The sequence below is a fragment of the Alternaria incomplexa genome (assembly GCF_024043165.1).
Source record: "Alternaria incomplexa strain BMP 0042 chromosome Unknown scaffold_2, whole genome shotgun sequence".
Taxonomy (NCBI): Eukaryota; Fungi; Ascomycota; class Dothideomycetes; order Pleosporales; family Pleosporaceae; genus Alternaria; species Alternaria incomplexa.
This window is the reverse complement of record NW_026249851.1, coordinates 1,601,743-1,628,188: the sequence shown is the minus strand read 5'-3', so window position 1 is coordinate 1,628,188 and position 26,446 is coordinate 1,601,743. Positions and strand designations below refer to the sequence as shown.

Sequence of the window (26,446 nt, the reverse complement as noted above, 5' to 3'; positions counted from 1 at the left end):
AGAGGGACGGTGAAACGTGCAAGCAAGTCAAGTTTGGGTCAGGGTCGTGATTACACCCTGTAGCGGACCTACCAAGCTTGAGGGAAAGCCCCCTAGAAGCTAGCCACGACGCGTCACAGTTGGAAGCGATGTGTATGCTCGAGACAGTCACCACATCCGAAAAGCGCCTACCATCTCACGACTGCTCCTCCAGCGTAAAGGTACCCGTCTTCGTGATGAGGTACTCATTCACTGCGACATCCTTGCCTGATTCTTTGCCATACCCGGATTGTTTGATGCCACCAAATGGCGATTCTGCAGCAGAAGAGTTGCCCTGGCACATGTTAGTATACTTTCCGATGTCTTCGTTGTCAACATACTGTATTCAGTCCGATCATGCCGGCCTCCAGATTCTCAAACAGTCTCCAGGTACGATCAACGTTCTTTGTGAAGCAGTAGGATGCGAGACCCATACTGGTGTCGTTTGCAGCCTTGACAGCTTCATCTTCAGTCTCGAACTTGATGAATGTACTGATCGGGGCGAAGGCTTCCTCATTGGCAATGTCCATGTCTGGTGTAACGCCGGTAACGACAGTAGGTTCGAAGAAGTAGCCACCGTCCTTCTCCACCTTATTACCGCCGGTATGAATCTTCGCGCCTTTCTTCTTCGCATCTTCGACAAGAGCGAGTGCTTTCTCGACACCCCGTGGAGTAGTCACTGGGCCCATCGTCGTCTTCTCGTTTGAACCGTGACCGACGACGATCTTTTGTGTCTCTGCGTTCCAGCGTTCGAGGAACTTGTCGAAGATTCCAGACTGAACGTATATCCGGTTCGCCGTAATACACGCCTGACCCGCATGTCGGTACTTCAAGGCGAAGATCTGAGTCAAAGCTTGCTCGATATTCGCGTCGTCGAAAATCAGGACAGGGCAATTGCCGCCCAATTCGAGTGTAACTTTCTTCAGATTGTCTGCACACATCCTAGCGACTAGCTTGCCAACGCGCGTCGAGCCTGTAAACGTGACCTTGCTCACAAGCGGATGCCGACAAAGCGCCTCACTGAGTTCTGGTGTCTTGTCGAGATCTGTGGTCAGGACGTTCAACGCCCCCTTTGGGAATCCAGCCTTTTGAGCGAGGTAGGCCAGTGTGAGTACAGTGATCGGTGTCTCCGGGCTGGGTTTCACTATCATCGTGCAACCCGCAGCCAATGCAGCGCCAGCTTTGCGAAGAATCATGGCGATGGGGAAGTTCCATGGCACTAACGCGACAGCGACACCAAGCGGCTGCTTGATCGTGAAGATGCGTCTGTTTGGTAGCGCGGGTGTGAAGACACTGCCTTGAATACGCTCGGCTTCGCCAGCAAACCACCATGTGAAGCCCGTCGAGTAGTCGATTTCTCCATACGCCTCAGCTCTAGGTTTTCCGGTCTCATACACAAGAATAGTCGCTATGTCTTCCCTGTGCTCCTTGATGAGGGCATCCCATCGGTAAAGCATCTGTGCTCGTTGTCGCGGGCTGATCTTCTTGTACTCCTGGAAACATGCATGCGAGCTGTTAACAGCATCGTCGACATCAGATGCATCGTTCGTAGGACATTCTATCCACGGCTTTCCTGTTCCAGGGTCTGTTCGCCTGTCAGATCTCGGTGTTTATATAGGTAAACATGCTGTGATGACTGACCGACCACTTCGAACGTCTTTCCCGACTTTGCTCGTACCCAATCGCCATTCACAAAAGATAGGCTATGGAGCAAGTCTGGAGAGTTCAGCTGGAATATATCAGTGCTAGTTCGATGCCACGATCAGTCTGTGTTGACGCACCTTGAAGGGTAGCTCGTGTTTCCTGTCTGACGCCATTTCGTTCTAAGTTTCTACGTATCGTTGACCAAAGTTGGTGAATGTGGAGTGAAGTTACCTGGAGGAGACGATCTTGGAAGGCGCATGGATTCCGCGGCCACCATTATCAGCATCTGCACACAACAGAGCTTCCCCACTTTCCAGCGTATAGCCTACATGAGCAATGCGCGTATCTGCAGCGACATCCGGATATTTCAGGAAAGGCGATCCGGAGAGACGCCGCAGACGCAGACGTTCAAAGCAGCGAAACGTCGGCGAGGACGGTCTCCAATTGGCTCAAACCTCGGTGGTCCTCCAACACGACGTCAACTCCATGCGGGGCACCACGCTTACCCCTCACTGCTGTGCTCGACTCCGAAGAACGACTAGTCGACCGACGATGATTGGAGATGCGATACCGGTGGCAGACATCAGGGTCCATGAGATGGCAGGCAGGAGCGCCTTGTTCCTTTATAATCAAAACATCAACATAGTCGCTGGCTATAGAGACTCAACATCGACCCTAGCAATTCGAATATATATTCGAGGAGATACAACTGACCTACCTACGTTCATATCGTGAGCCCAATCTATCAAGTCTCTCATCATGGGCAGACTAGATGGCAAAGTCGCCATCGTGACCGGTAAAACGCATCCTCATCAATCCTCTCACATCTCACTAACGACCTCATCAGGCGGCGGCTCAGGCTTCGGCGCCGGCATTTCAAAAGGCATGGCCTCTGAAGGCGCCAAAGTCCTTGTCTGCGACATCAACCAGTCAGGCGGCGAAGCGACGGCAGCCACAAACCCTTCCTCTCTCGCCTTCCACAAGATGGACGTGACCAAAACGTCGGACTGGAAAGCTACTGTCTCGGCTTGCATCGAGAAGTTTGGGCGCTGCGATATACTCGTCAATAACGCTGGTTGGTCATATACCAATAAACCTACGACGACGGTCACGGAGGACGAGTTCGATAAAGTCTTCGACGTCAATGTCAAAGGTGTTTATCTTGGCTGCAATGCGTGGGTCGATCAAGCCATCGAGCGCAAAGAAGGAGGTGTGATAATCAACATCGCTAGTGTTGGAGCAACGCGGCCACGGCCAGGCTTGGTATGGTACAACGCGAGTAAAGGCGCGATTTGGAATGTACGTCATCTCCCAACTCTGTCCCAATGACGCATCGAGCTCCCAGTTACTAATGCATACTTCAGGCGACAAAAGGCCTCGCGGCGGAGTACGGGCCCCATCAGATCCGTGTCGTGTCCATTTGCCCCCTTGTTACAGGAACAGGTCTCTTCTCTGCCTTTACAGGAATGGAAGATACACCGGAGAACAGGACAAAGTTCACGTCCAATGTACCCATGGGCAGGATCGGTGAAGTGGACGACGTGGTGAATGCGTGTATCTTCATGGCGAGCAAAGAGGCTGGCTTCATTACAGGAGTTAATCTGGAAGTGGATGGTGGACGCTGTATCTAGACTAGCTTTGGTGGAGAGGAGGGAACTCAAAATGAGCTTCGAGATGGATCATCCCTAGGAACAGCTCCATAACGCTGTCGTATCTCATGGATCTGAGCCTAGCCGTCCATATACACATCCTCATCCTCACCATCCTCCGCCTCATTTTCTTCTTCTTCTTGATCATCATCATCACCATCGCCATCGCTATCCCCCTCATCATCATCATCATCATCATCATCATCATCATCATCCCCTTCCTCCATTTCATCTCCGTAATCCTGCTCAACTCCGTCCTCGTCATCGTCGTTCTCGTCTTCCTCATAGTCCCACGCCTCATCCGTCTCAAGCAACTCCTCAATCTCTCTCCTCCTCCTAGCCTCATCACTATTCTCATCCACACCGTCAACCAGCGCATTCTGCACAAAAGCACCCTTTCTGTCCTCTTTACCCAGAGCGATCTCTCTGTCAACCTCCACAGCCCAGCCTTCCCACACGGCACCCCTCTGAGTCGCCGTCATCCTTCCCCTACTGGCCCTCCACCTCTTTGTCAATTCTCGCTCCCTCGCTACTGGAGATTCCATGATCATCATCTCATAAGCTTGCTTCACCTTTTCATAGGCAGCGCGATGCGCTATTGAAGGTCTTCTATCCGGTGCTGCATAGCTCTCCAGTACCTGATAGTGACCTTTTCGCACTCTGTCTTGCGCGTTGGCCCACACGCCCAAGGGAAGAAAGACTGCGCGATTGAGGGTGATCTTCCCGCTCTTAGGATGTGTGTATCCAAGGAGGAAGGCGTCGGTCTCGGCTACTCCGTTGTCGCCTAGCTTCAGTCCGCCGGGACCGATGGTGTTTGCGGGTATGACGATCTTGGGCATATAGATTTGAACGGGAATACCGCGATGAGATGTAGTAAAGGGAGAGGTGGCTAGTAGACTTGGTGCAAATGATGAGAGAGGAGAACCTGGTGGTCGAAGGTTAAGTGGAGATGGAGCAGTGCGCTGCATAGTCGCCTGAGGAGGAGCCAGCAGAGAATTTGGAGGGGGCAGTTGGCGCTGCTGAACAGATCCACCCGGACCAACTGGTCTGCTAAGACTTGGCAGGTCTGGTGCCCGTGGTAGGGGTGGTACAGCATTCGGAGGTCGCTGACTATAGCTAGTGGTATGACCCTGTGTCTCTTGAGCAGCTACTAGGCGCTGTGCGAAAGCCGGAGGTGGTGCATGATCAGAGCGTCCTAGTGGCGTTGGCCAAGATGAAGCGTGAGCTTGCTGAGACAAATTTGGTTGGTGAGTATCAGACTGGAACCAGGCAGGGGGAAGACCCGCCGGCGGAAGGGTCAAAGGATGAGCCCCGTATCCAGATGGAGAATGATGGTGGTGTTCAAATCCAGGTGGTAGTGGCGGTCGAGCAAAAGGACCGAAGCCTCCTTGGGAACCCCTAGGCGGTTGGTATTGAGAAGGTAACTGCGGTTCAGATACGGTAATATTTGGAGCTTGAGACACCGCCGGAACATTTGGTTGAGGATAAGGATGAGGACTTTGCACACTAGCTCGTCCAGCTTGGGCATTCTGCTGGGACATCACTCGACTCACAGCCAGACTCACCTGCTGCTTAAGTATCCCTATCATTTGGTCTGCGGGATTTGGAGTGATATTCCGCATGAGCGCCGCAACATTTGGTAGTGTCTGTTCCGCAGCAGATGCAACTTCTGTAGTAGGTAGAGCGGCATGGCTTGATCGGTGTCGCAGGTGGGGGAACAATGTCGTGTCAGGAATGAACGTGTTCAGAGGTTGAGTGGAGGTCATCGCAGGCGGTGGGCGCGGTAGCGGTGGTAGGTTCGGGCGAGGAAGCGTTGCAGGCGGTGGTAGGGATGGACAGGGAAGCGTCTTGAGCGATGGGAGGTTCGGACGAGGAAGCGATGTAGGCGATGGCAATAAGGGTGTAGGCAGCAGACGCATTCTGGCCCTTGGGGCACTCATGCCGTCGTCTGAATCTTCATCGGTACTCCCATCGCCGTGATTGTTGTTGTTCAACCTACCGCCATCAAAGTTGCCTGAAGAACGTGGGATCGATGGGAAACTACTACGCGCGAACATCGCTTGCAAACCCGCTTTGTCTCTTGCACCTCGGAACAGCGTACTCTTCATCTTGCCCACAAGCGGTGTAGGAACGATGTTGATCCTTTGGAGTTCCTCATCTTTGGTCTGCTGGATCTTGCGCAATATACCGTCAGTCACATCCGGGCGATGGGCGTGAATAGTCGTGGTAGGGATAAGAGGGACACCCGATGGACTTCGGGGAGGAGCACTGCGCGCAGCAAACTGAGCCTCGTCCGCCAATTTGTTGCTGATGGAAATTTCCAATTGCTTCGCCCTATGTCGCTCCTTGAGCGACTTGAAAGCCTGCGCAAGTTTTGCGTCCTTCTCGTAGTTCTTGAGGCCGCCTGCGTCCACGAGCGTTGGCGTCTCCTGCAGGCTCATTGTCTGATCTCTGTGGTAGTCTCGCATGTTCTGGGCGGTGACTCCTGCTTCTACGAGTAAGAAGAACGCGCGTTGTCGCGATTTGAAACAAGCTTCGTAATACTTGGCTCGCTTGTACTGGTCTCGAGGGACGTTGATGAGAGGTGGCAGAGGCTCGTCTAGCTTTGGGGGCTGGATGCCGAAGTGTACTTCGCGGTACTTCAGACGTTCGCTTTCTTCTGTCTTGCGTTCGAGTGCCGCTAGGTCGGGCTTTTGTCGCATCTGGGTGGTTGTGTCACCGCCTTGTCCGTCCTTCCCGCTGTCTTGGGCGACACCTCTTGCTTGATTAATTTCCTTTTTGGCTTCCTGAGTGACAAGAAATGGATGATATTCAAAGTCCCACAAGCTTGGAATCTCGCCATGTAGAGCCGCCTTCAGAGCCTTTCCGTCTCCTTCGTAAAAGTCGATCCACCTGTAAAGGAATTCGATGAAGTTGGGCACCACTGTGCTGTCGACCTGCACGATATCGACCAGAATGCGCAACATGTCCTCCTCGTGCAAGAGATCGGGATCTATACAACGAGCATGCAGAGTCATCGGAGGCGCGTTGCTGGCCGGTCTCTGCGCGGTAGGGGTGTTCGGCGGGTCCAAGTCAAGGCGAGGCCTCTTTGCTGATTGCGATGCCGCGAGGGACTGGCGATCCGCTGTCTGACTGACTTCCCACTGCACACACCACGTCCACAGCTCCTTGCCCGTCTCCAATGCCTTGCGCTCCGTGAAGTCCTGGAGAAGCGCGAAGAAAATGTCATGGTTCGTGTCCATTCGGTAGGCGATGGCGTGAGCCTTGTACTGCTCATAAGGTACTAGAGTGGGTAGCGGGTCGACGTTGCCAACAACATCTTGTAACTCGAGATAGCGCTCGTCGAAGAGGTCCATGACCTTGCCATGGGACGCCATGGTTGCGCAGGCGGCTGCGTTGTTGTTCAAGACGAAACCGAAGCGTTGTGGTGTTGCTGGCTGAGAGGTGAGAGGGGAGCTAGGCAAACGCGCGGTGTTGCCATGCGGACGCAAACGAACAATATCAGAGGAAAACGTGGGGAGTAGCTTGAAATTCGAGGACCAGGATCACGGGATGACGCAACGAAAGAGATGGTGCACAAGCAGCCTACCATACTACTCGGAAAATCTATGCTGGTCGTATTGCAAGCCCGAATATTTGTACAGTCGCCAGAGGGGTATCGTCGCAATCGTGCCATAGCGCCGCCTTCGCTTGCTCCTAGTATACACGCGCGACCACACGCTCATTTACTGCTCTCCCTGATCTTCTGCATAATGGCGCTTGCCCTGTCCTCGGCCTCTTCCCGTACTCTCCGCCAATCTGTTGTGTAGACCTTCTTCACGCCCTCCTCGAGGCTTCTGTTCCAGCGGTCTTTGGCCATCTCGGCTAGTCCGACGGGTGCTTCCCGGCTTGTGGGCTCTGGTTCTGGCTTCTTGGGCTCGTAGAATTCGGTGAGGACTTGGCGTTGCTGTCGTAGGAGCGCGGCTTGTGTGATGCGGTTTTGTGTGTGTAGGGAGATGCTGAGGTAGAGAACGCCTGTGGTGAGTGTGACGCCTCCGAGCTGCACAGGTTAGCTGGTGCCATTGCAAGGGATGGGCAGCACTTACGAAGCCTGTGATGAAGCCCATGGCTACGCTGGAGATGTGTCGGGGAGTGCGCGAGGATGACGTGCACGGGTGCTTTTGCTGGATGCGTCGGGGGCCAATGGCTGGGCAGACAGATGTGCTGCGTCCGCTTGCTATCCCTCTATCGATGTGAGGGGCTATCCAGGGCGAATACACGAGAAGGTCCAGGTCGTGGAAAGTTGACTCGGGTGTGAGGTCAGCGGAATCGCGCAATGGCCTGCCAGGATTATTCCATCCCAAAGCGGCAACATGTTCAAGATCCGTTGAACGCTGCTAGCGCCGCTTCCTCCTCCATCGGCGCATCCCCTCACACTCCAGCCTCTCCCTGTAACCATGCTTTTTCTCTCAAAAGCCCTTGATTTCATCGCCATCATACCCACATCATGTTCCGTCGTCGCGCAATCTCAATGGATACCATTAGTTTTTCGTCCGTTGTGCTTACGCATGTGTCCTCGCGACTCCTCAAGCTAGATTATGCACCTTCAAGCGTGTGCATGGCCAGGTAGCGACTGCACCCCCCCGGGTTCATATGCACATGTCGTTCGCGGGGTTCTCAGTGGTACGTAGGGAACTGCCGTACCTACACACCATCACAGAGTGGTTGCACACAAGCTTGGCACATCTACTTAACAGCGTCCGATGCCTACACTGCAGCTGCCCACTGGACATCCTCGGTTTGATCAACACAATCGCGACAACTGAAAATGGCGTTGAATGAACTTTTGCGAGTGCCTTCTGCAACCAACATCCTTCTTCTGCTTGCAGCGTACTGGGTTATGTGGATCGTCTATTGTCGTACACTACATCCACTTGCACGTGTACCGGGCCCGTTATGGCCTGCCATCTCGCGAACGTGGCTCAGGTGCACACGCTCCAACAAATCGTGCGGCAAGAGAGATGCTAATTGCTGAGTAGTAAGAACCCCTTCAAATCTGCATTGTTATTGCCACAACGAACTTGCAATCACTGCTTTCAGTCCCAAGCTCGGGAAGTAGCTTGTTCAACAGCCAACCATGCTGACACAGAACTAACCAACAGTGTACCGCATGTTTCTCGGTGATCTTGAAGTTGTCCAACGCGAGCTACACGAGCAGTATGGTCCTCTTATACGCATTGCTCCAAACGAAGTTAGCTCCAGCGATTCAGACGCGATATCACTCATCTACACTACCCAGAAACCTTTAACCAAGACGGACTGGTAAGTCACGCTTACAGGTACCATACGCACGCTGTGTATGACTGCTAAATTGGCAGGTATGTTTCTTTCCGCCCACGAGGTATAAGCGAGCACGCAGACCTCTTCACCGAGACAGACGAAGAGAAGCACACCAGGTATCGTCGGATTGTTCAGCCTGCCTATCAAATGGTCAGCATTCTGAAGCATCAAGATGCGATCGATGATTGCACAAACTTGTTGAAAGTGCGACTGGACAAATTTGCCAAAACAAACGAAGAGGTAGATCTGGGGCTTTGGCTCGAACTATTTGCTCATGATGTAATTGGGCACATCCTTTTCGGCCACTCCTTTGGTTTCTTGGAGAAAGGTACACACGTGGATTCCTTTATTGAATCTGTACACAACGCTGCCCCGCTTCTTGCTTTCAGTACTGCGGCACCGACCTACATGCGCAGCATCATCATGCTGGCCGCCATGTGTGTTCCTAGTAATTTGAAGCAGTTCAAAGGCGTACAAGCTACCGTGGTGGAAGCTAAACGCCAGACACAACTTCGACTACAACGCTCGGCAGAAGCGGACGATCAGAGTCAAGACATCCTTGCTCAGCTCCTGCGTAAAGTGGGACAGAAAGATAGTGAAGCTTGGTTCACACACAAAGAAGTCACACTGGAGTCTTGGGCTGGTATTATGGCTGGCGCTGATTCTGTCGCCGTCAACTTGAGGGCAGTTTTATACTACCTTATAAGGACGCCCGATGCCATGTCTAAAGCGACCCAGGAACTACAGACCCAGCGACACCTCCTCAGCACACCTGTCAGCTTCGCAGAATCAACGAAGCACCTACCGTATATCAGTGCGTGCATTAAAGAAGCCTCTCGCCTTTTCCCAAGTACCGGATTCAACATGAGTCGTATAGCTCCTGCACAGGGTATTACCCTGTCTGGCGTCTACATCCCGGCTGGATACCACGTCGGTATCAATCCGCAGATAATACAATACGACAAGAAGCTCTTCGGCGAAGACGCTTTGGAGTTTCGACCAGAGCGCTGGCTAGAGAGCGAGGCCAGAAAATTTGAGATGGAAAGGGGGATGCTGCTGTTCGGTGCAGGAAAGAGAACATGTATCGGGAAGAACGTAAGTTTCCTACGAGAGATACATTGTACTAAGATCGCCTCTTCTGTTGGTATACTGATCACACATCTTCCTTAGGTTGCCTTGGCGGAAGTTCACAAACTCGTTCCAGAGCTCCTCCGCTGTTTCGACATGCGTATGGCTCATGATCGACCCTGGAAGACGTTCAATGCTGGGTTTGTGAGGCAAAGTGATGTCGTAGTCAGGCTTGCTGTACGCTAGAGATGGAATGTATCTTTTCCTCCAGCTTTTGAAGTAGGGTGACTTCTCGGAGTATTTGTTTTCTTCGCTCTCTCATTCATCACATAGTCAGTCGTCGATTATGCGGCCTAGCCTACAGACTCATTTGGTATGCGGCGCAAGAGTTGAAAGGCCAGAGTGTCCAATTGAACGTATGTCTATCTAGCTTTCATTTCCAGGAATCCTCCAAGTTATCGAGCACATTGTCTGCGCTTTATTGTTCCACGTGGTACTCTATGATCCGCCGATGATATCTGCTGTATGGGTCGGCTTTCCTTCAGCCCCCGTCTTGTCCGCACCACTATCGCGGTACTCATCCAGCGACGGCGTGTCGGCATAGCACATCTTCATGAAGCTCTCGGGATAACGTCCACCGCTAACCTCTGCCTCTTCGCACGCCTTGCGAATCTTCTGTTCCTCCTCCTTGCTTAGCTCAACCTTCACACTCCCGACGTTCTCCTCCAGGCGCTCAGGCTTGGTAGTACCCGGGATTGGGAAGATGTCGTCACCCTGTGCCATCAACCACGCCAGTGTCAACTGACCAGGCGTAACGCCCTTCGCCTTCGCAATCTCGGTGATGCGGTCCACGAGCTTCAGGTTTTTGGGGAAGTTCTCGGCACTGAATCGGGGCGCATAGCTACGGAAGTCGCCTTCCTCAAAGTCATCTGGGCTCTTGATGGCGCCAGTCAGCATACCGCGACTTAGTGGTGAGTACGCCACAACTGCCACGCCAAGCTCGCGGCATGTCTTGAGTAGATCGACTTGCTTGCTCTCGATCTCCAGCGCGAAGGGTGAGTATTCGACCTGTACGGCGGAGATGGGGTGGACCTTGTGCGCTCTTCGTAGAGTCTCAGAGCTGACTTCTGACAGACCGAGATACTTTACTTTCTTGAGATTGACAAGGTCGGCCATGGCTTGCACGGTGAGCTCAATTGGCGTCTTCTGGTCGACGCGGTGACAGTAGTAAAGGTCCACCTGCTCGATTCCGAGACGCTGAAGAGACTTCTCGATGGCTACTTTAACCTGAAAGTAGGTTTAAGAAGTCAGCGTATGTCTCAGTCGCAGTTTTTCAATTAATTGACTGACGTGTTCTGGAGAAGTGTCGATTGTACCCATCGAGTCCTTGAAAGCAAACTTGGTAGCAAGAAAGATGTCCTTGCGCTTGTCTGGGTTGGCCTTGAACCACTGTCCGATCAAGTCTTCGTTGTCGCCGTAACTAGAATAGCTGTTAGCTGTTGTCAGACCCAATGACCCGATAACCATACACATCAGAAGAGTCCCAGAAGCGTTCGCCTAGCTTATGGGCCAAGTCAAGCATTGCCAGACGTTCAGAGTCAGGCTTCGGCTTGCCATAGAATGAGGACAAGCCCATGAGGCCGAAACCCAGGCGGTTGACTTGAGGGCCATCGCGACCGAGAGGTGCAGTGGGCAGAGACATTGTGGTATTGAGTAATGAGGTTTGGTTCAGATAAAAGACAGATTGTTGTGCAATTCGACCGGAAGGGACTTAGTTTTAAGTGTGAAAGAGGCACTGGAACGGACGAAGTAAAATAAGCTTAATTATCGGGTACCTGATTGCAATGACGCTGGTATCCCACCCGCATTGACCTCACTTGCCACTAACTTCTTAACCCCGCTATGCATGAGATCATACCTATGCATCTGCCACGAGTACTGTAGCTTCACATCCTATTGAGATGTAGTACCTCAACGGAGATTGAAACCTAAGGGCCGACTCTGTGAGCAATTTGTTTGTTCGTCCGAAGAATTGAGCATCGTGAAATTCCCCGCTCTGGAGTCGGCGGAGCAAGACGGAGATAAGCTACCAGAGCTCCGGTCACATGGCTGAAGCCTGAAGGAGGTACCAGTTGGTCCGGAGTGAAGCATCAGGCATCCAGGGTGTATTTGACGCGTTGCGCGTTGTGTCGCATGGCATGGAGGTCTCTCACGCGTCGCGGCAGGCGACAAGGTTCTATCCCCAAGGTTCCCGCCAAGCTCCCCGATGACCAAGTTAGCGTCCGTCAAACCTCACTACATCACACCTCCCCCATCAATGCATACCCTAGTACCTTCTTTGTAATGCGGTCGCCATGCTTACGCGACGCCGACGTTCAACCTCAGACAATCTGCTCGCGCACTTACACCTACAAATAATCTAGTAAAGGCAGCACAGCATGACCGCCGAAGTACGCGACCTCAAGCCGCTCAACATCAGACCCGTCCAGCATCAAGTCCACGACCCGCTCAAGACAGACCCTTTCGCCTTCGATCACCACGATGACACCATCCACGTCCTCCTATGCGCCTCAGGTTCTGTTGCGACCATCAAGATACCGAACATGATCAACGCGCTTGCGAAACACGCGAACGTACGAATACGGCTTGTCTTCACGGCTGCGGCAACCAACTTCTTGCAAGGCCAGAGCGGGGAGCAGCCTTCGATAGAGGAGATAGAGGCGTTGCCGAACGTGGACGGAGTATACTTTGACGAGGACGAGTGGAGAGAGCCATGGATCCGAGGCAACAAGATCCTCCACATTGAGCTACGGCGATGGGCAGACATCATGGTCATCGCACCCTTGAGTGCTGACCTACTCGCCAAGATCACACAGGGCTGGTCAGATAACCTCCTACTGTCCGTCGCGCGCGCATGGGATACCACAGGTCTGATCGATCCGGTGAGGAGCATACCAGGCGTGCAATGGCCGCAAGAAGATGGCGGCGTACGGAAGAAGAGGATACTAGTCGCTCCGAGCATGAATACCGCCATGTGGTTCCAGCCCATCACCAAGAAACAGTTGCATGTGCTGGAAGAAGAGTGGGGAGTAAAGAATAGAGGCTGGTATGAGGTACTGCAACCTATGGAGAAAGAGCTAGCGTGTGGAGACATTGGTGGCGGCGCGATGAAAGATTGGAGGGAGATTGTGGAAGTGGTTGAGCAGCGGCTAGGCCTGCTGCCGTGATAGCTTCTCACATGCACTCTTCTTGTACGGTTAGAGTCCCTACTGCTTAGAAAAATACTAATATCTATGTCAGGGATTCAAGCCACATCGTGCTACGCCATCGCATATATACCCGAGCACAGAACGGCGCAGCAAGAGAGAGGGCATACTGCTTCACGTGAGCAAAAAGATGGCATACACAAAAGAGCAAAAAGACAGAACTTAGATAGGTGCCCCTCTCACGCACCGTATGCTGACAGCCTCCTTAATTTCTTAAACCAGACCACGGTCTGTGCTGTCTCGCTTCTGTCTTTGTTGATGCTCGAATCGGCGACCTTGACCTAGCGAGCTGAGCAGGCGATATGCCCAACGGCGCCAGGCCGGACTCGAGTCTTGATGAATAACTCTTGAAAGTCAACGTCTTTATACCAGAGGCTACCAGTTATACTATATCAGAGGTGAGGAAATCCATGTTGCAATGTCGACAGTGACAGTGATGGGCGTTGAGCGTTTGTTGTGGTGGTCGGTGTTGCGAAAACTGAGACCTTCGTTCACCTGGTGACAAGAACCAAACGAGACTGAAACTAGAGCAATGAGAGCGCGATGTCGTCATTTACGCGCCTTCACTTTATGGAGTTTAGCAAAGTTCTCGATCACAATAACATGAACTGTCAGCCTGACGATTACCGCCAGCAGAACAACATGGCGCCCAGCAAGTCCACAGCAAACGCAGATGTCCCAGCCTCCCCGAGCGCTACCTATTCTAGTTCTGTTCTTGCAACCTTGAAGTCGTCGGTAAGTAATCGCTTCTCTCACCTTGGTGTTTGCTTTTGACATGTGGGCAGATACAGAACACGAAAGCGAAGCTCAACGCTCTCCGGCCAACCAAACAACCGAAGGTTACCAAACCAGGAACGAGGAGCAAGACGGTCGACGAGCGAGAGCGTCTCCAACGAACAGCAAAACGACTTTCCGTCATCGATGAGCTTGCTACTGGCCTTAATGTCTCCTCCACCAGCGACGAACTGCGGAGCGACCCCGCAGCGTCATCAATCCTATCCACCGGCTCCGATCCCCATCCTTCGCTCACAGCGCGCGACTTCGAAGTCGGCGGTACGCTTGGTCGTGGGAAATTTGGGCGCGTATACCTCGCCCGTCATCTCGCGACAGATTACGTGTGCGCTCTCAAGATCATATCAAAAGCGCAGGCTACAACACAAGAAGAGGAGAAGTTGATACGCCGCGAGCTAGAGATCCATCAAAACCTCGCGCATAAGAACATCTTGAAGTTACTGTCATGGTTTCACGATGACGAATCGATATACCTTGTGCTCGAATTTGCTCCGGGTGGCAGTCTTTACTCGAAGATGAACAAGCAGCCCAAGGGTAGGTTCACAGAGCACCAAACAGCCGTCTATATCGCTCAACTCACGTCCGCACTGCGCTACATGCATAGCAAAAACATCATGCACCGCGACATCAAGCCCGAAAACATACTACTTGGTTTCCACGGCGAGATCAAGCTTGCTGACTTTGGATACTCCGTACACTCAGAGTCAGGGTTCCGATCAACGGTGTGCGGCACACTAGATTACCTAAGCCCAGAGGTTGCGGTCATGACGCTCAAGCCCGGAATGAGCGGAGGGTGGTACACGAAGGCGATCGACCAGTGGAGTCTGGGCGTCTTGATGTACGAGCTTCTTGTGGGTAAGCCGCCATTCGAGATGAAAGACATGAAGAGCACACAAAAGAAGATTGCGAACTTCAAGGGTAAAGGTATCAAGTTCCCAGGACATGTCAGCGAGCGCGCGGAGGAGCTGATTCGGGAGGTAAGTGTCACCCCCTCGCCATACGTGTGCTCACAATGAAGCCGTACTGACTTCGCAAAAGTTGCTCAATTTGGATGCTGAGAAGCGGGTGAGTCTTGACGACGTTATGACACACCCTTGGATCGTCGACCACGTCGCAAAGTCGGTTCAGTCAGGCATCCGATCATTTGATCAGCTGCTTCAGCTTGGTGCCTGAGGGCCTGATGAGGCGGTGGAATATCGTTACAGATGGGGGCCGAATTGTATGTCTAGTGTCCTCGCCCTGCCAAACAGCGATCTCGTATTTGACGGGCCGAATATGTCGGTTGCCTGATACTTCAGCTTCTGACCTGTCTTGCACCTCGGGAGGCAGCCATATCAAGCCATGTACTACGCACTGTCTCAAAGTGTGCGCTGACCGGTAGGGGATCGGGACTAGTGTTGGCGGGTTCGGGTGAGCATCAGATGGCACTTATCCATGAATGGTATCCCGTTGAGCTTGTAGTCTACCTCAAGATGATGCAACGAGCATCCCGTACAATAAGCCTTCCGCTAGGCAGATCCGATTCGTCATGTTTCTAAATGTGGTAAATTTTGAGAGGTAGTGCTTGAACTGCGTGCACGACATGAGATGTGCCTGTCAAACGTAGAGGTCTTGGCACAACCTCAGGGGCATGTTCATGTTACAGAATGTAACATGAACAACAACATCCATCCATTACGCTCAACATCTGAACATTGCACATTTTCACAAACTCTGGCTGTTCTCACAGCTTGCCATCCTCTGTCAAGAATCTGTCTGGTGGACCCTGACCGGTGGCCGTAATAGCTCTGATCGCTCGCCTAGCCATGCAAGCGCCATGCTGCATTGGATACTCGTCCGCGCCTCACCCTCAATGCTGCATGCTGTGCCATGCTTGGCGCGCTATTGCTGTGCGGTGGCACACCAGCAAAAAGCGACATAGACATGCGAGAAAAAGCTATTGCACTTAGCGTTTGATGATCCCATTGGCGGTTGGACTCGCCTGTGGTCTCGCGCAATTCCAATCCACGTCCCTCAGTAAACGCCTCGATGCACTTGTGTGTTTGAGCCAAGACATAATGTCGCGCCCGCAATGCGCTTTGCAATGGCTTGCATTGTTCCATGGTGCAGAGATGGGCTGTGGACGCCGGATGGGCGGTGCATAGATCGCAGCTGAGCGCTGTTTATTGGTAGGTTGTAGATTTTCAGCCCTACTAGCAGGCTAGCTAATTCAAAGGCGGGTGTCGATTGCGGAGATCCTGACGCTATCACTCATCCATCTGATTGCGGCTCAGGCCTCCCGAGAGCCTAGACCGATGAAGGTAAAGCACTTCAGGGTGCGCCTCTGCTTCGTTTACTCGTTTATACTCCTATATCAGGTAGGAACGTCCTGCAGTCCTTCAGCTGAGACATCACCAGCTTTTGAAGTTCCCAACACTTCGGCTGTCAATTCCCCCTCGGCCACGTGGGTCTCCTACTACTTTGTTGAGCAGTTTACTTTGTTTTATTCACTGCTCGTGCGCCGCCAATAATCCTTCCTATTTCTTCGGACGAGACCGGCCTCGAGGCCAACACACATCATTATGCTGAAGAACACCCTACTCTTGGCTTCAACAGCACTCGTCGCAGCACAATCCTCCTCCTCTGAGCCATGCGCGAGTGTTGCGTCGCAGCTCCAGGAATCAACGAGTATCGAGGCACAGGCCGCGTTTGACTGTCTGGATTCAGTCCCTGTTGACGTCCAAGGAAACTCTCAGCTTATCGATGAGCTAAAGGAGCTTTGGCAGTTCCAGTCTGAACTCGTATGGCTGAAGAAACCTGGCGATGACTGGGAGTTTGGACCCCTGGACATCGAAGCCGAACTGGACAACGTAAAGAACAACCTCGATTCTTTCTCCAGCGAATATGCGGTTCAACTTGCCATCCAAAACATCACTATCCGGACCGGAAATTTCCATTTCAACTACCGGCCTGATATACTTCAGGTGTTCTCATTCTTCAGACAGGCCAATGTTGCCTCCATCTCCGAGGACGGCAAAGCGCTTCCAAAGCTCTATTTGGCTGATGATGTTGCAAGCGTAGCCGAGGGTAGCTCAGATGTTTCCGAGATCACGGAAATCAACGGTCAGAACCCATACGACTTCCTGACGTCTAATGCCTGGTCACAGTACATCGACTCCGATGGACTACTCAACAACATGCTAGCAAAGGGAGACACGGATAACACTGGCGCGTTTATGGATCAAACGAAATACGACGGCCCTAGCACTGATATCACTTGGGCAAATGGCTCTACAGCTTCCGTTCCGAACGGAGCTAGCACAGATCGCAGCTTCGTTGGCGTGACTGATGGACAATCTTTCTTCGATACCTTCTGCGTCGGTTCAACCGATTCACCTCTCTCAGCTAGCACAAAGGGTGTTTCTGATTCCTCCGATGTCGCTCTTCCAAAACCCAAGCTACCTTCTGTATTCGACCATATCGTCGCACCTAGTGCTCCCGGACCAGTTCCTCGAATTCCTCTCGGTACAAATCGCAACAAACGACAGACGATGGGAAGCACCCCTGGTTCCTATGCGGTGAACATTGTTGCAGCAGACTCGAATGGTGTTGTTGTTGGTGCCTTCCTCAGTGGAGAAGGTTATGACGATATAGCGGTCCTCAAGATCATATCATTCAGTAACCCGGGTTCCGACTTGACCGAAAGTGAGTTCGGCACGGATTTCCAGGTAAGTCATTGATACACAGCATGCATAGCAGACAAGAACTGACGTCATCTTCTCCGCCATGTAGCAAACCGTTTCTTCTTTCCTTACCCAATGCGTGAGCGAGAACAAGCAGAAACTCATCATCGATCTGCGCGAGAATGGCGGCGGCAGCACAAATCTACTTCTCGACACATTCATACAGCTGTTCCCCGAAATGGAGCCTTTCTCTGGACAGCGATACAGGGCCAGCGATGCCTTTGTCAAGATTGGCGATGCGGTCAATGAGATCAGAAGTGATCCCGCCAAAGCTAATGAGTATGCCTCATTGCTCAATGAGAGCATAGAAGAAGGCTCCATGTACAGATACTGGTCATGGTGGCACTTCCGCAATGCTGACGGGGCCGACTTCAAAGGCTGGGATGACTTTGATGGTCCGGTCGAATTGAACGGCGACTCATTCACGAGGACAATGCGGTACAACTATACCGATCAAGTGTCTATCCTCCCCCCTGACTGGTATTTCACGAACGGTACTCGCCCCACCCCCTTCAAGGCGGACAACGTCGTCATGTACACCGATGCCCTATGTGGTTCATCCTGCGCTTCTTTCCACGAAGAGCTAAAGAACATCGCCGGTGTAAAGGCAGTGACAGTCGGTGGCCGTCCAGAGAACAAGCCCATCCAAACTGTGACCGGATCAAAGGGTGGTGGTAAGTAACATCCCTGTAAGCTTTACATATGAGACATGCGCTGACATGGTACACTGTGATTTAGAAGTAACCCCTCTGTTTTTCTGGCAACAGTACGCCCAAGTCGCATTGAACATAAGCACCGCTCTTTCCCTATCGGCCTATTCTGACAATGACGCCGCCCTCTCTGCCGTCGCCAACGTCCCGCAAGTACTTACACGCGCCGGAGACCGATCATCGCGCCTTCAGTCCCAAGACCAGGTCCGAAAAGGCGATGCTTCTGGAACACCTCTCCAGTACATCTACGAAGCCAGTGACTGCAAGATTTTCTACACTGCGACTACCTACGCTGATCCTGATGCTGCTTGGAAGCAAGCCTGGGACGCCTTCCAGGATGACAGCAAGTGTGTCGAGGGCTCTACGGGACATGCGAGTTCCATCTCCGGAGGCTTCAAGGCATACGGTCCGGGTGAGCTGAAGGCGGAGGATCAGCCCAAGGGAAATGGAGGCGGAAGCGGAGGCAGTGGAAACGGGGATGACGAAAGCGCTGCGAGCATTGGAGGAGTAAGTGGCTTGGTGATTACCGCTGCTGCTATCATCAGCGCTATGATGCTGTAGATAGGCTGTTGTATTTCCGCCATCGTGTTCCAATGTTCATAGCAACTTCGCCTGTCCATTTCCTATACAATGCGACACCTAATACCAGTGCACTTCTCAGATTTGCAGTGTCGACCAAAGTTGAATTTGCGATTAATCTATGATACCAACCCCCCCACATGTTCCCATCCCATCATTATATAACCCGGGGTATATCGTCATCTATCGTGCTTCACGTCCTGTTTCCAGACTGGCCTAGTTGGGCCGCAGCACAACGTCTCCAACACAAAGCACCATGTTCTTGAAGAATCTTCTCCACTCTAAAGGATCTCCACTAGCTTTGACAAACCTCACCTCCCAGTAGGCACTTCCATCGTAGACGGCCTTTTCGATGACGATATGGCCATTCAAGCCTTGTCGTCTTCCATCTGCCATCTTCACCCGTATAGAGGCTGTCCCCGCTTTTTCCGCTTCCTCGATCTGCGTCTCGGTGAAAGACGGTGAAGGGACGCCTAGCCGGTGCAGAGCTGTAAGAAGGAGCGGCAAGAGGAGACCCAGGTTGTGCGGAGAGATGAAACGCGCCAGGGAATAGGATGGAAGAATATCGGCGAACTTTCGAGCTGCTTGCGTAAAGGTCAGAGGTACACCTGGGGTTGAACTGAACTGTGTCATGGATGGGTCCTGCGACAGCATATCCTGTGTCGATGAGGGAAGCTGTGATAAGCAGGGCGTAGAGCTCATGTTGATAGGACGATTGTCGGGGATCGTAACAGGCTGCGAGGCGGAGATGCCGTCGTGAGAGGCGAGGCGTGGGGGTCGCTCCCAGTCGAAGGGTGTTTCTGCTGATGGAGTCTCGGGCTGTGTGGAGGAGAGGAAGTTTACAGCGCTTGAGCGGCGAGGGTCTGTGTCAGTGTCTATGTCCATCGCATCGCCATCTTCGTCTGCATCTTGCGAGAATTCTCTTTGTGACTGCGTTGGCGGCCTCGTGAAGTCGATGCGTAGTTGCGACAACATCTGTGTCGCCAATCCTACTGGATTTGCATTGCGTCCGCTTGCAGTCAGGTACGGGTTCTTGCGTGTACACCAGGGGTGTGTGCGTATCTCATCGAGAGTAAAGCGCTCTTTCGGGTCGACTTTCAGCATGCCGCGGAGCAGACTGAGTAGCTCCGCTGGGATCTTACTCCAGAGTTCATCAGTAGTGTGTCCCCCAGTTTCGACGTACTCCTTGAACTCTGCAGAGCGCTTGGTTGGCTCGTCCCAAGGGGTGTTGCCAACTAGGAGGACGAAGAGCACAATGCCGCAACTCCAGACATCGCAGATGTTCGCCGCGTAGCCAGTGTCGAGCATATCGGCCCTCTTGCTCCGCCTCCCTGATACGATTTCTGGGGCGATGTACGGCGGCGAGCCACATACGGTGTTGCAGAGTCGCAATTGCCCGTCCTTTTTGAACAATGCTGCCAAACCGAAATCGGAGAGTTTGAGATCCCCCTCGGCGCTCAGCAACACATTCTCAGGTTTGATGTCTCGATGCGCAACACCCATGCTGTGCATATATGCCACGGCGTTGACCAGTTGCGTGAAGTAGAGATGCGCAATGTCTTCGCCCACACCTTCGTCCGCCTCGATCTTGTCGAATAAGTCTCCGCCCTCGGCCAGCTCCATGGCGATCCACGTCCATAGCGCATCCTCCCCAGACCCCAAGCAGTGTATGATGTTCTGGTGCTTCCCGAGATGTGTGTGTAGGACGACCTCCATCTTGATTTGTTTCGGAGTGAGGCGGCCGGTCTTGAGGGCATGTTCTTTGTTGATGAACTTGATCGCGATGACGGGTTTGGGCGAGTTGTGCGGGACGGCCTTGCGGATGCTGTAGATCTACTATGAGCGAATGACTCCCAAAACTCGACGAGGAGAGATTACAACGTACGAGGCATATGCGCCTTGCCCGATCGTCTTACTCACGAGCCGGAAGGGCAGGTTTGTAGGCAGAGGAGCCATCTGGCTGTTGGGCGGCGCCGGGCCCATGGTGTCGAGGTGTAGAGGAGGTATGTGCGGGGAAGCAAGTTGAAAGCGATCGAGGACAGAGGTTCTGAGATGCGCGAATGAGACCCGGTGGTACTTTGTGGTGTTGACTGTATGTTGGTGCCTAATCGCCGCTATCGCAACAGTCTCGAGGATCGCGTCAGACCCGAAAACAGAGCGCACGGACTGGATGCCACGCGCAACGCGAACACGCCAGCTCACGTGGTCGCGACGCTTCCAAGGTTCCAAGATTTGTCTCGTGTCAACCGATCTGCCTCGGCCCAAGATACCGCATGCCGAAACCTTCTTTCCACCCATGGAAGCCTTCCGCACTACCCCCTTGGCTCTCGGACGTCGTTGCCTACCTACCCCGAATGTAGCATCAAAACCCGCGATTCCCGCGAGACACAAGCCTTCTTCGTTGCAAGCCACAAATGCCTGGGTTCGCAGAGGCTTGCTCGACGGGGAAAGTGTACCTGTCGATCGCGACTACGCGTCGTACCATAAGCAGGATCGGAGTACGCGGGCCTAGACGTTTGGCGCTACAAGCAACAACTAGCAATGCATGGCATCGAGGACGGAGCGAGTGAAGACCCTGCCCATCAAATCCAGTGGTCCATTCGTACAAGTACAGCAGACGTGCAGATCGCATACTGCTCTTTCCCAATCACCAGGACCTCTACGCTGTCTGCGTCTCTCCGACTTCATCTGCACAGGTGAGAAACTTCCCGTTACCTTCTCACCTTACACTTTATGAGTAATCTGTGGAGTAAGCTTAGCGCCACTGACATTCGAGTCTCTTCTTCTATCCTACACCGCGACGCTTGCAAAACTTACCATATTCTCGGGACCGAGTGCACGTTTTCTGCCACCCAGCATGACCATGTGGCATTTCAAACTTTAACTACACGATGCAGGGTCCCCCCTTTTCACACTGGACAGAAGAGGATGCTCGTAGACTTGTCGGAGGGTTCATGGGGACAAAACGCTACCACCTGCCATATACATCAAATGCGAGACGCAACCACGGCTGTTCGAGACGGAATTAGTCATCCGCAATCCATGTATATTCCCCTGCATCACCTGCATCTGACCGAAGAGACCACGACTGCGGAGTACACCAAACTCCATGGGAACTGCGCCGTTTGTTCTAAGAAAACCCTATCTAACAAACCTAATCTGCAACCCACTGAAAGCCACTGCACGGCTATATGCGGTCGGAGATGCACGATGGTCACCGGCCCGAGAGGGTTGTTCCGAAGTCGAGTCGCAAACGCTGACTATGCAGCGGAAGGTGCAGGTGGCTGACGTACTCAGCAAGTACCGGCGTTTTGATCGCTTGTGATGCATGTGCCTTGTAGATCTGAGCTCGGCATCGAGGCACGAGTATCCGACAATCATATCACGGTAAACAAAGAAAATAGAGGCTTGGCCCACCGTGTTACCAAGTTGCTGGCATCGCCGTTGTGTACCCTGCATTCACTTTGATGGTATGACAGTTCTCACCCCTTGAACCTTATCACCGCATGAACACCCCATCTCACGTACACCTTCCGTTCATTCGATTTCTCGGAGCTTTCACCGAAAGCGAATTCCGACAACGACTCTCGGCACCGAGCTCCGATGCGTAGCCTTGCCCTCCGCCAAACAGCTTCCCCGGTCTTCCTCCGCACCAACCACGGACCCCGGAGCACATCGCCTGCGCCAGCAACGCACCACATCTTCGGTGATCTCCATCGATGTCACCAGCCTACCAGCAAACCCCACAGAAGTAGCTTTCGGAGTTAACTTCAGAGACCCCTGGCACTTTCGCTGATCAACATGATTCGCGAAGTCCGGTCAAGTCTTGCGTCCTGACTTCTGACAGATGATGAGGCAGGGTATGTCCGGTCGTGCTGCTGCGAAGATAACTGAGATGTTCGATCAGAGGGGGTAGCGCTAGGGGATGCTAAAGAGTTTGGGCCCAGACTTGCAAAGGCGTGGTCGATGTTTTCACGAGGGTGGTGCGCATGTTTATGTAATGCGGAAGCTGAGGGTAAGGCGGCCGTGCAGTCCAACAATACAGGCATGCCATGGCTTGCTACTGTTGAGCCCATTGGTTGCGTTGACGTCGTCACCAGCAATAAGACAGAATATGTAGTATCGTTATGAGTTCTTCTATAGCATGAGGGTATCATCGGAAACCTCCTATTAGGGTGCGCTAGGGTTCAGTCGCATCGCATCGTAAGTCCGATGCGAATCAAGTGCCTTCGTCTGTCGTACGGGTGCCTTCCCCACATCCAACATCATGGTCACCCTTCCTCAACCTAAACTGACAAAAGACTCGGCCAGAGAACCGTGGCTATGTCGACCCAATCATCCCCATTGAGACTCTCGCTTGTCGGAAGGTGTAAAAGTTACGGGAATAACAGCCGGAATACAGCCGCAGTGGTTGCCCCAGATGAGTGATCTGGGCAATTTACTGCGAATTTCGGTCTCAAACTTTCGTATCGGTCGGGGAAAAGAAGAAAAAGAGATCAGCTTCCAGCTTCGGTTGTTGGAAACGTTTCGTGACGAGTGCTCGCAGATCGCCATCCCGCTATGACCGCCTAGGTGAAGAAAGAAAAAGAAATGACAACAAAGGTAAACAGAAGGTCGAGTAGGTCTAAGGAAAGAGGAACAGTCCCACAAACGACCACCCGATGCTAATGTTTTGGCCCGGAACCCCAAAAACGCCGCAGTCTATGACTCGATGCAATGGAGTAGGAGAAGAGGTCGATGAGCCGAAAGAAAAATGCATCAAGAAAGTGACGCCAGCTATCCAAGTAGGGCTGTTAGGCCTGAGATGGTTCAGCACTCGCATATCGTCGTCGTTTTATCTTGCGGAGAGATTCAGAATCGGTCGTGAAGGTGGCGCGATATTCATTCTATGATCGGGTGGCAGTGGGCGAAGCGACGTAGGCAGATGCAGCGGCGGCATCAAGACCACGGAGCTGAGGGCCGTACTTGGCATGCTTGACGAATTTGGGCACAGAGTCCTATGGTGAGATTAGCAACCCATCACAATCACAAATGTGGAAGTTAGCACGTACGCTAGACATCAGCTTGAAGATGGACTGCTGAGCCTTCTCGAATAAGGAGGCGACTTCGTTAAGACTCTGCAACATGGCTGCATCGTCGCCAACGGCACGAGTCATGCGAGTAGCCAGCTGTGTGCGAAGACTGTGGTCGATGTTGAGCTCATTCGGAGAGCCGGGAGCCAAGAAAGCATTGTACAGACCTGGATTTGATTAGAGATTGTTTGTAAGTTGGACAGTGTTCAGTCTTACCGTATGCGGCAGCAAGTGTCTCCCGAATTGTTTCGACCTTGTTATCACCCTTGTCGTTGATAGCGTCCCGATATTGCTTGTTGAACTGTTGGACCTCAAGGTAGAAAGAGAGGTTCTCCTCGCACATGGTTTCCTTGAGGAACTCGCGGTACAATAGACGCCATGAAGGGTTACGGATGATGACGTTGGTACGGTTGCTGTTGGAATCGCGAGCAACGCCATCTCTTGACTTCACTGCTACATCTCCGCCTGATGGTACTTCCTCGAGGAGCCAGCCGGCGACGCGCTCGCCGTGATTGGTGATGTAGTAGTGCACCTGCTTGGAAGGTTGGAACTGGTGTTCTGAGTTGCGAGGATCAACTGGGGCGATGAGTTTGAGCTGCAAGAATAGCGAGCCAACCTCAATAGCTTCACGGGGGTCAACCATAGTTGAGCAGTCCATCAACCACTGTGCGGCGTTGCGTCCGTTGAAGGTGTACTCAAATTGGCGCTGAGAAGTAGGTCGGTGTTTGACAAGCTTGACCCCGACATCACACTTTGAAAACTCATGTATCGAGTCAGAATCTGACTGGGTCTCATTGGCAGTGGTACCAATAAAGCGGCGAAAGATGATCTCAACCGTCTGTTCATCATGATGAAGCTTGTCGGTCTCAGTGTTGCGCTCGAGAACAACCAGTTGTCTCGGGTTCCTGTTAGACTCAATGACAGCCTTGACGTGGGCTGAAGCGATGCCGTTGCGGGTACAAAAGCGCTCCAGAATGTGAATGCCCTTGGGCGTGAGTTGCCAGACCGAGCTCTTATTCATGAAATCCGTTTTACCTTCAACCGACTCAACAAATTTAGCCTCAAGAAACTTCTGGCAAACGGAGCGAGCCATCTCCTTGGCCATTGAGAAGGTGGTCGTAGTGGTCGTCGTGACGACACGTGATGAGTCCTTGGGATCTGGCATGCGGTTGGACTGAGAGAATTTGAGGGATCCAAGGTTGGTAATGGCTTCATCCGATGTAAAGGTGAAGTCGATCATCCTAAAGCGAACGCGGTGTGCTGTGAGGGGAAGCGAAACCATAAGCGTCGAGAAGAGGTCCTTGAAGTCCTGGATTGATGTGTTAGCAACATTCTTGCCCACGCTCAAAATTTGGTACTGCTATAGCAGCGGCTGCGGGAAGTTTCAAGGCACAACGCAGGTGTCAGATTGCGGGCGCATTCCGAGCACGCGGCATTCCCGGTAGAAATTCAAATCGGTCCGAAAAAGCACGCAGTAAATCCAGTACTACAACAAACCTCCACCATTCCATAGACACGTGGATATCTCGGGAATATGGGATATTGCTCGTCGCAGCTGATCGCCCAGTGGTTCTGCGCAGACTTCAGAAGGGTGGCTCCTTTACTCTTTGGTGGCTTTTGGAAGTGTATCATAGTGGTTACTGTGACCAACTTCCCAAGCTTTCCCCAAGTGGTCGCTGTTGTCTCGAAGGAATAGTACCTACTAGGAAATCCAGCTCCATGGGATGTGACGGAGGTAACGAAATTATGGGCTGGGCCGATCTCGGCGGATTCAAAAAGTTGATAGATGGTTGTACTCACCCTTGTAAAGGGCCGCTCATCGTCGGTCATGCGGAGTAACCGCGAACTTGTTTGATGCATCTTGTCGGGCTTGCCTGCTCTCGGCCTGTCTGGCAACCGGTGTGTGTTTTCCGCCTCTTCAGCTATGACGTCGCCGTCGTCGTGGGGGCTGGCGGGCTCGCGTGCGGGAGAAAGATCGGGCCCACGCGCAAGAGACTGCGAGGAGCGTGGTGCACCTGTAGCGTAAAAGGGCGATTCGGCGGGGCTCTTTGTGGTGGAAGGCGTCCTGCTCAATTCGCGGCTGCCTTTGCGGAGGAGAGGGAAGCGGGAGAGGGTGTAGCGTCTCGCGTGGTTGATGGCACGGGAGGAAGGCGGGGGCGGGCTGTTCTTGCTCCCTGAAGAAGTCGCGGAAGGTGCGTCTGAGCCGGCGGAGGCAGGTGCGATAGGCAGTCGGTCTGGGTTGTGGTGGTGGTGGTGGTCGGGTCGGGGGTGGAGGGGCTCGCTGGTGGGAGGGCTCAGGCTGTCAGGCACAGAGGAGACAGACGCAGTCAAGGGGAGAAGAGATGTCGTCTGGAAGGGCATGCCGAGCAGAAGATGGTCGCGGAGAATCAAATCGCGGACCTCACTGAAGGGCAATGTGTGGGTACCCTAGCTGGGATTGGCCTTCACAGTCTGGGGGTCCGTGACCACTGAGTCTTCTGCCGCTTGAACAGTCCTCACACCGCCCTCCTAAGACAGCTAAGATGGCCTAGCATGGCGCCGAATTAGCCCTGGAGCTGGGCCATGACAAAGGCACTAACCGCAGCGGCCTCCTAGTCGCATACGAGA

General features: G+C 52.9%; 11 protein-coding genes across 11 annotated transcripts; 5 read left to right on the top strand and 6 right to left on the bottom strand.

Annotated features, from left to right (window-relative positions):
* Positions 1–175: 175 nt before the first annotated feature.
* Positions 176–1,835, bottom strand: J4E90_002047 (uncharacterized protein; the record flags this gene model as incomplete). The annotated part of the gene is made up of 4 exons (XM_051431630.1): positions 176–313; positions 360–1,603; positions 1,660–1,747; positions 1,800–1,835. 4 exons carry the CDS (start codon positions 1,833–1,835, stop codon positions 176–178), a joined length of 1,506 nt encoding a protein of 501 aa, XP_051294764.1.
* A 586-nt stretch (positions 1,836–2,421) lies between these two features.
* Positions 2,422–3,293, top strand: J4E90_002046 (uncharacterized protein; the record flags this gene model as incomplete). Its single annotated transcript, XM_051431629.1, has 3 exons — positions 2,422–2,458; positions 2,510–2,961; positions 3,027–3,293. 3 exons carry the CDS (start codon positions 2,422–2,424, stop codon positions 3,291–3,293), a joined length of 756 nt encoding a protein of 251 aa, XP_051294763.1.
* Positions 3,294–3,391: 98 nt separating this feature from the next.
* Positions 3,392–6,688, bottom strand: J4E90_002045 (uncharacterized protein; the record flags this gene model as incomplete). Its single annotated transcript, XM_051431628.1, has 2 exons — positions 3,392–4,200; positions 5,248–6,688. 2 exons carry the CDS (start codon positions 6,686–6,688, stop codon positions 3,392–3,394), a joined length of 2,250 nt encoding a protein of 749 aa, XP_051294762.1.
* Positions 6,689–7,032: 344 nt separating this feature from the next.
* Positions 7,033–7,417, bottom strand: J4E90_002044 (uncharacterized protein; the record flags this gene model as incomplete). Its single annotated transcript, XM_051431627.1, has 2 exons — positions 7,033–7,350; positions 7,397–7,417. The coding sequence occupies 2 exons, from the start codon at positions 7,415–7,417 to the stop codon at positions 7,033–7,035; spliced, it is 339 nt and encodes a 112-aa protein (XP_051294761.1).
* A 1,043-nt stretch (positions 7,418–8,460) lies between these two features.
* On the top strand, positions 8,461–9,944 carry J4E90_002043 (uncharacterized protein; the record flags this gene model as incomplete). Its single annotated transcript, XM_051431626.1, has 3 exons — positions 8,461–8,612; positions 8,669–9,725; positions 9,801–9,944. The coding sequence occupies 3 exons, from the start codon at positions 8,461–8,463 to the stop codon at positions 9,942–9,944; spliced, it is 1,353 nt and encodes a 450-aa protein (XP_051294760.1).
* A 252-nt stretch (positions 9,945–10,196) lies between these two features.
* Positions 10,197–11,400, bottom strand: J4E90_002042 (uncharacterized protein; the record flags this gene model as incomplete). Its single annotated transcript, XM_051431625.1, has 3 exons — positions 10,197–10,985; positions 11,049–11,178; positions 11,228–11,400. The coding sequence occupies 3 exons, from the start codon at positions 11,398–11,400 to the stop codon at positions 10,197–10,199; spliced, it is 1,092 nt and encodes a 363-aa protein (XP_051294759.1).
* Positions 11,401–12,136: 736 nt separating this feature from the next.
* On the top strand, positions 12,137–12,925 carry J4E90_002041 (uncharacterized protein; the record flags this gene model as incomplete). The annotated part of the gene is made up of 1 exon (XM_051431624.1): positions 12,137–12,925. The coding sequence occupies one exon, from the start codon at positions 12,137–12,139 to the stop codon at positions 12,923–12,925; it is 789 nt and encodes a 262-aa protein (XP_051294758.1).
* Positions 12,926–13,567: 642 nt separating this feature from the next.
* J4E90_002040 (uncharacterized protein) lies at positions 13,568–14,772 on the top strand (the record flags this gene model as incomplete). Its single annotated transcript, XM_051431623.1, has 2 exons — positions 13,568–13,699; positions 13,756–14,772. 2 exons carry the CDS (start codon positions 13,568–13,570, stop codon positions 14,770–14,772), a joined length of 1,149 nt encoding a protein of 382 aa, XP_051294757.1.
* Positions 14,773–16,317: 1,545 nt separating this feature from the next.
* On the top strand, positions 16,318–18,749 carry J4E90_002039 (uncharacterized protein; the record flags this gene model as incomplete). The annotated part of the gene is made up of 3 exons (XM_051431622.1): positions 16,318–17,463; positions 17,528–18,152; positions 18,217–18,749. 3 exons carry the CDS (start codon positions 16,318–16,320, stop codon positions 18,747–18,749), a joined length of 2,304 nt encoding a protein of 767 aa, XP_051294756.1.
* Positions 18,750–18,983: 234 nt separating this feature from the next.
* On the bottom strand, positions 18,984–20,750 carry J4E90_002038 (uncharacterized protein; the record flags this gene model as incomplete). Its single annotated transcript, XM_051431621.1, has 2 exons — positions 18,984–20,592; positions 20,653–20,750. 2 exons carry the CDS (start codon positions 20,748–20,750, stop codon positions 18,984–18,986), a joined length of 1,707 nt encoding a protein of 568 aa, XP_051294755.1.
* A 2,903-nt stretch (positions 20,751–23,653) lies between these two features.
* J4E90_002037 (uncharacterized protein) lies at positions 23,654–26,200 on the bottom strand (the record flags this gene model as incomplete). The annotated part of the gene is made up of 4 exons (XM_051431620.1): positions 23,654–23,764; positions 23,819–24,006; positions 24,056–25,148; positions 25,640–26,200. The coding sequence occupies 4 exons, from the start codon at positions 26,198–26,200 to the stop codon at positions 23,654–23,656; spliced, it is 1,953 nt and encodes a 650-aa protein (XP_051294754.1).
* Positions 26,201–26,446: the final 246 nt, after the last annotated feature.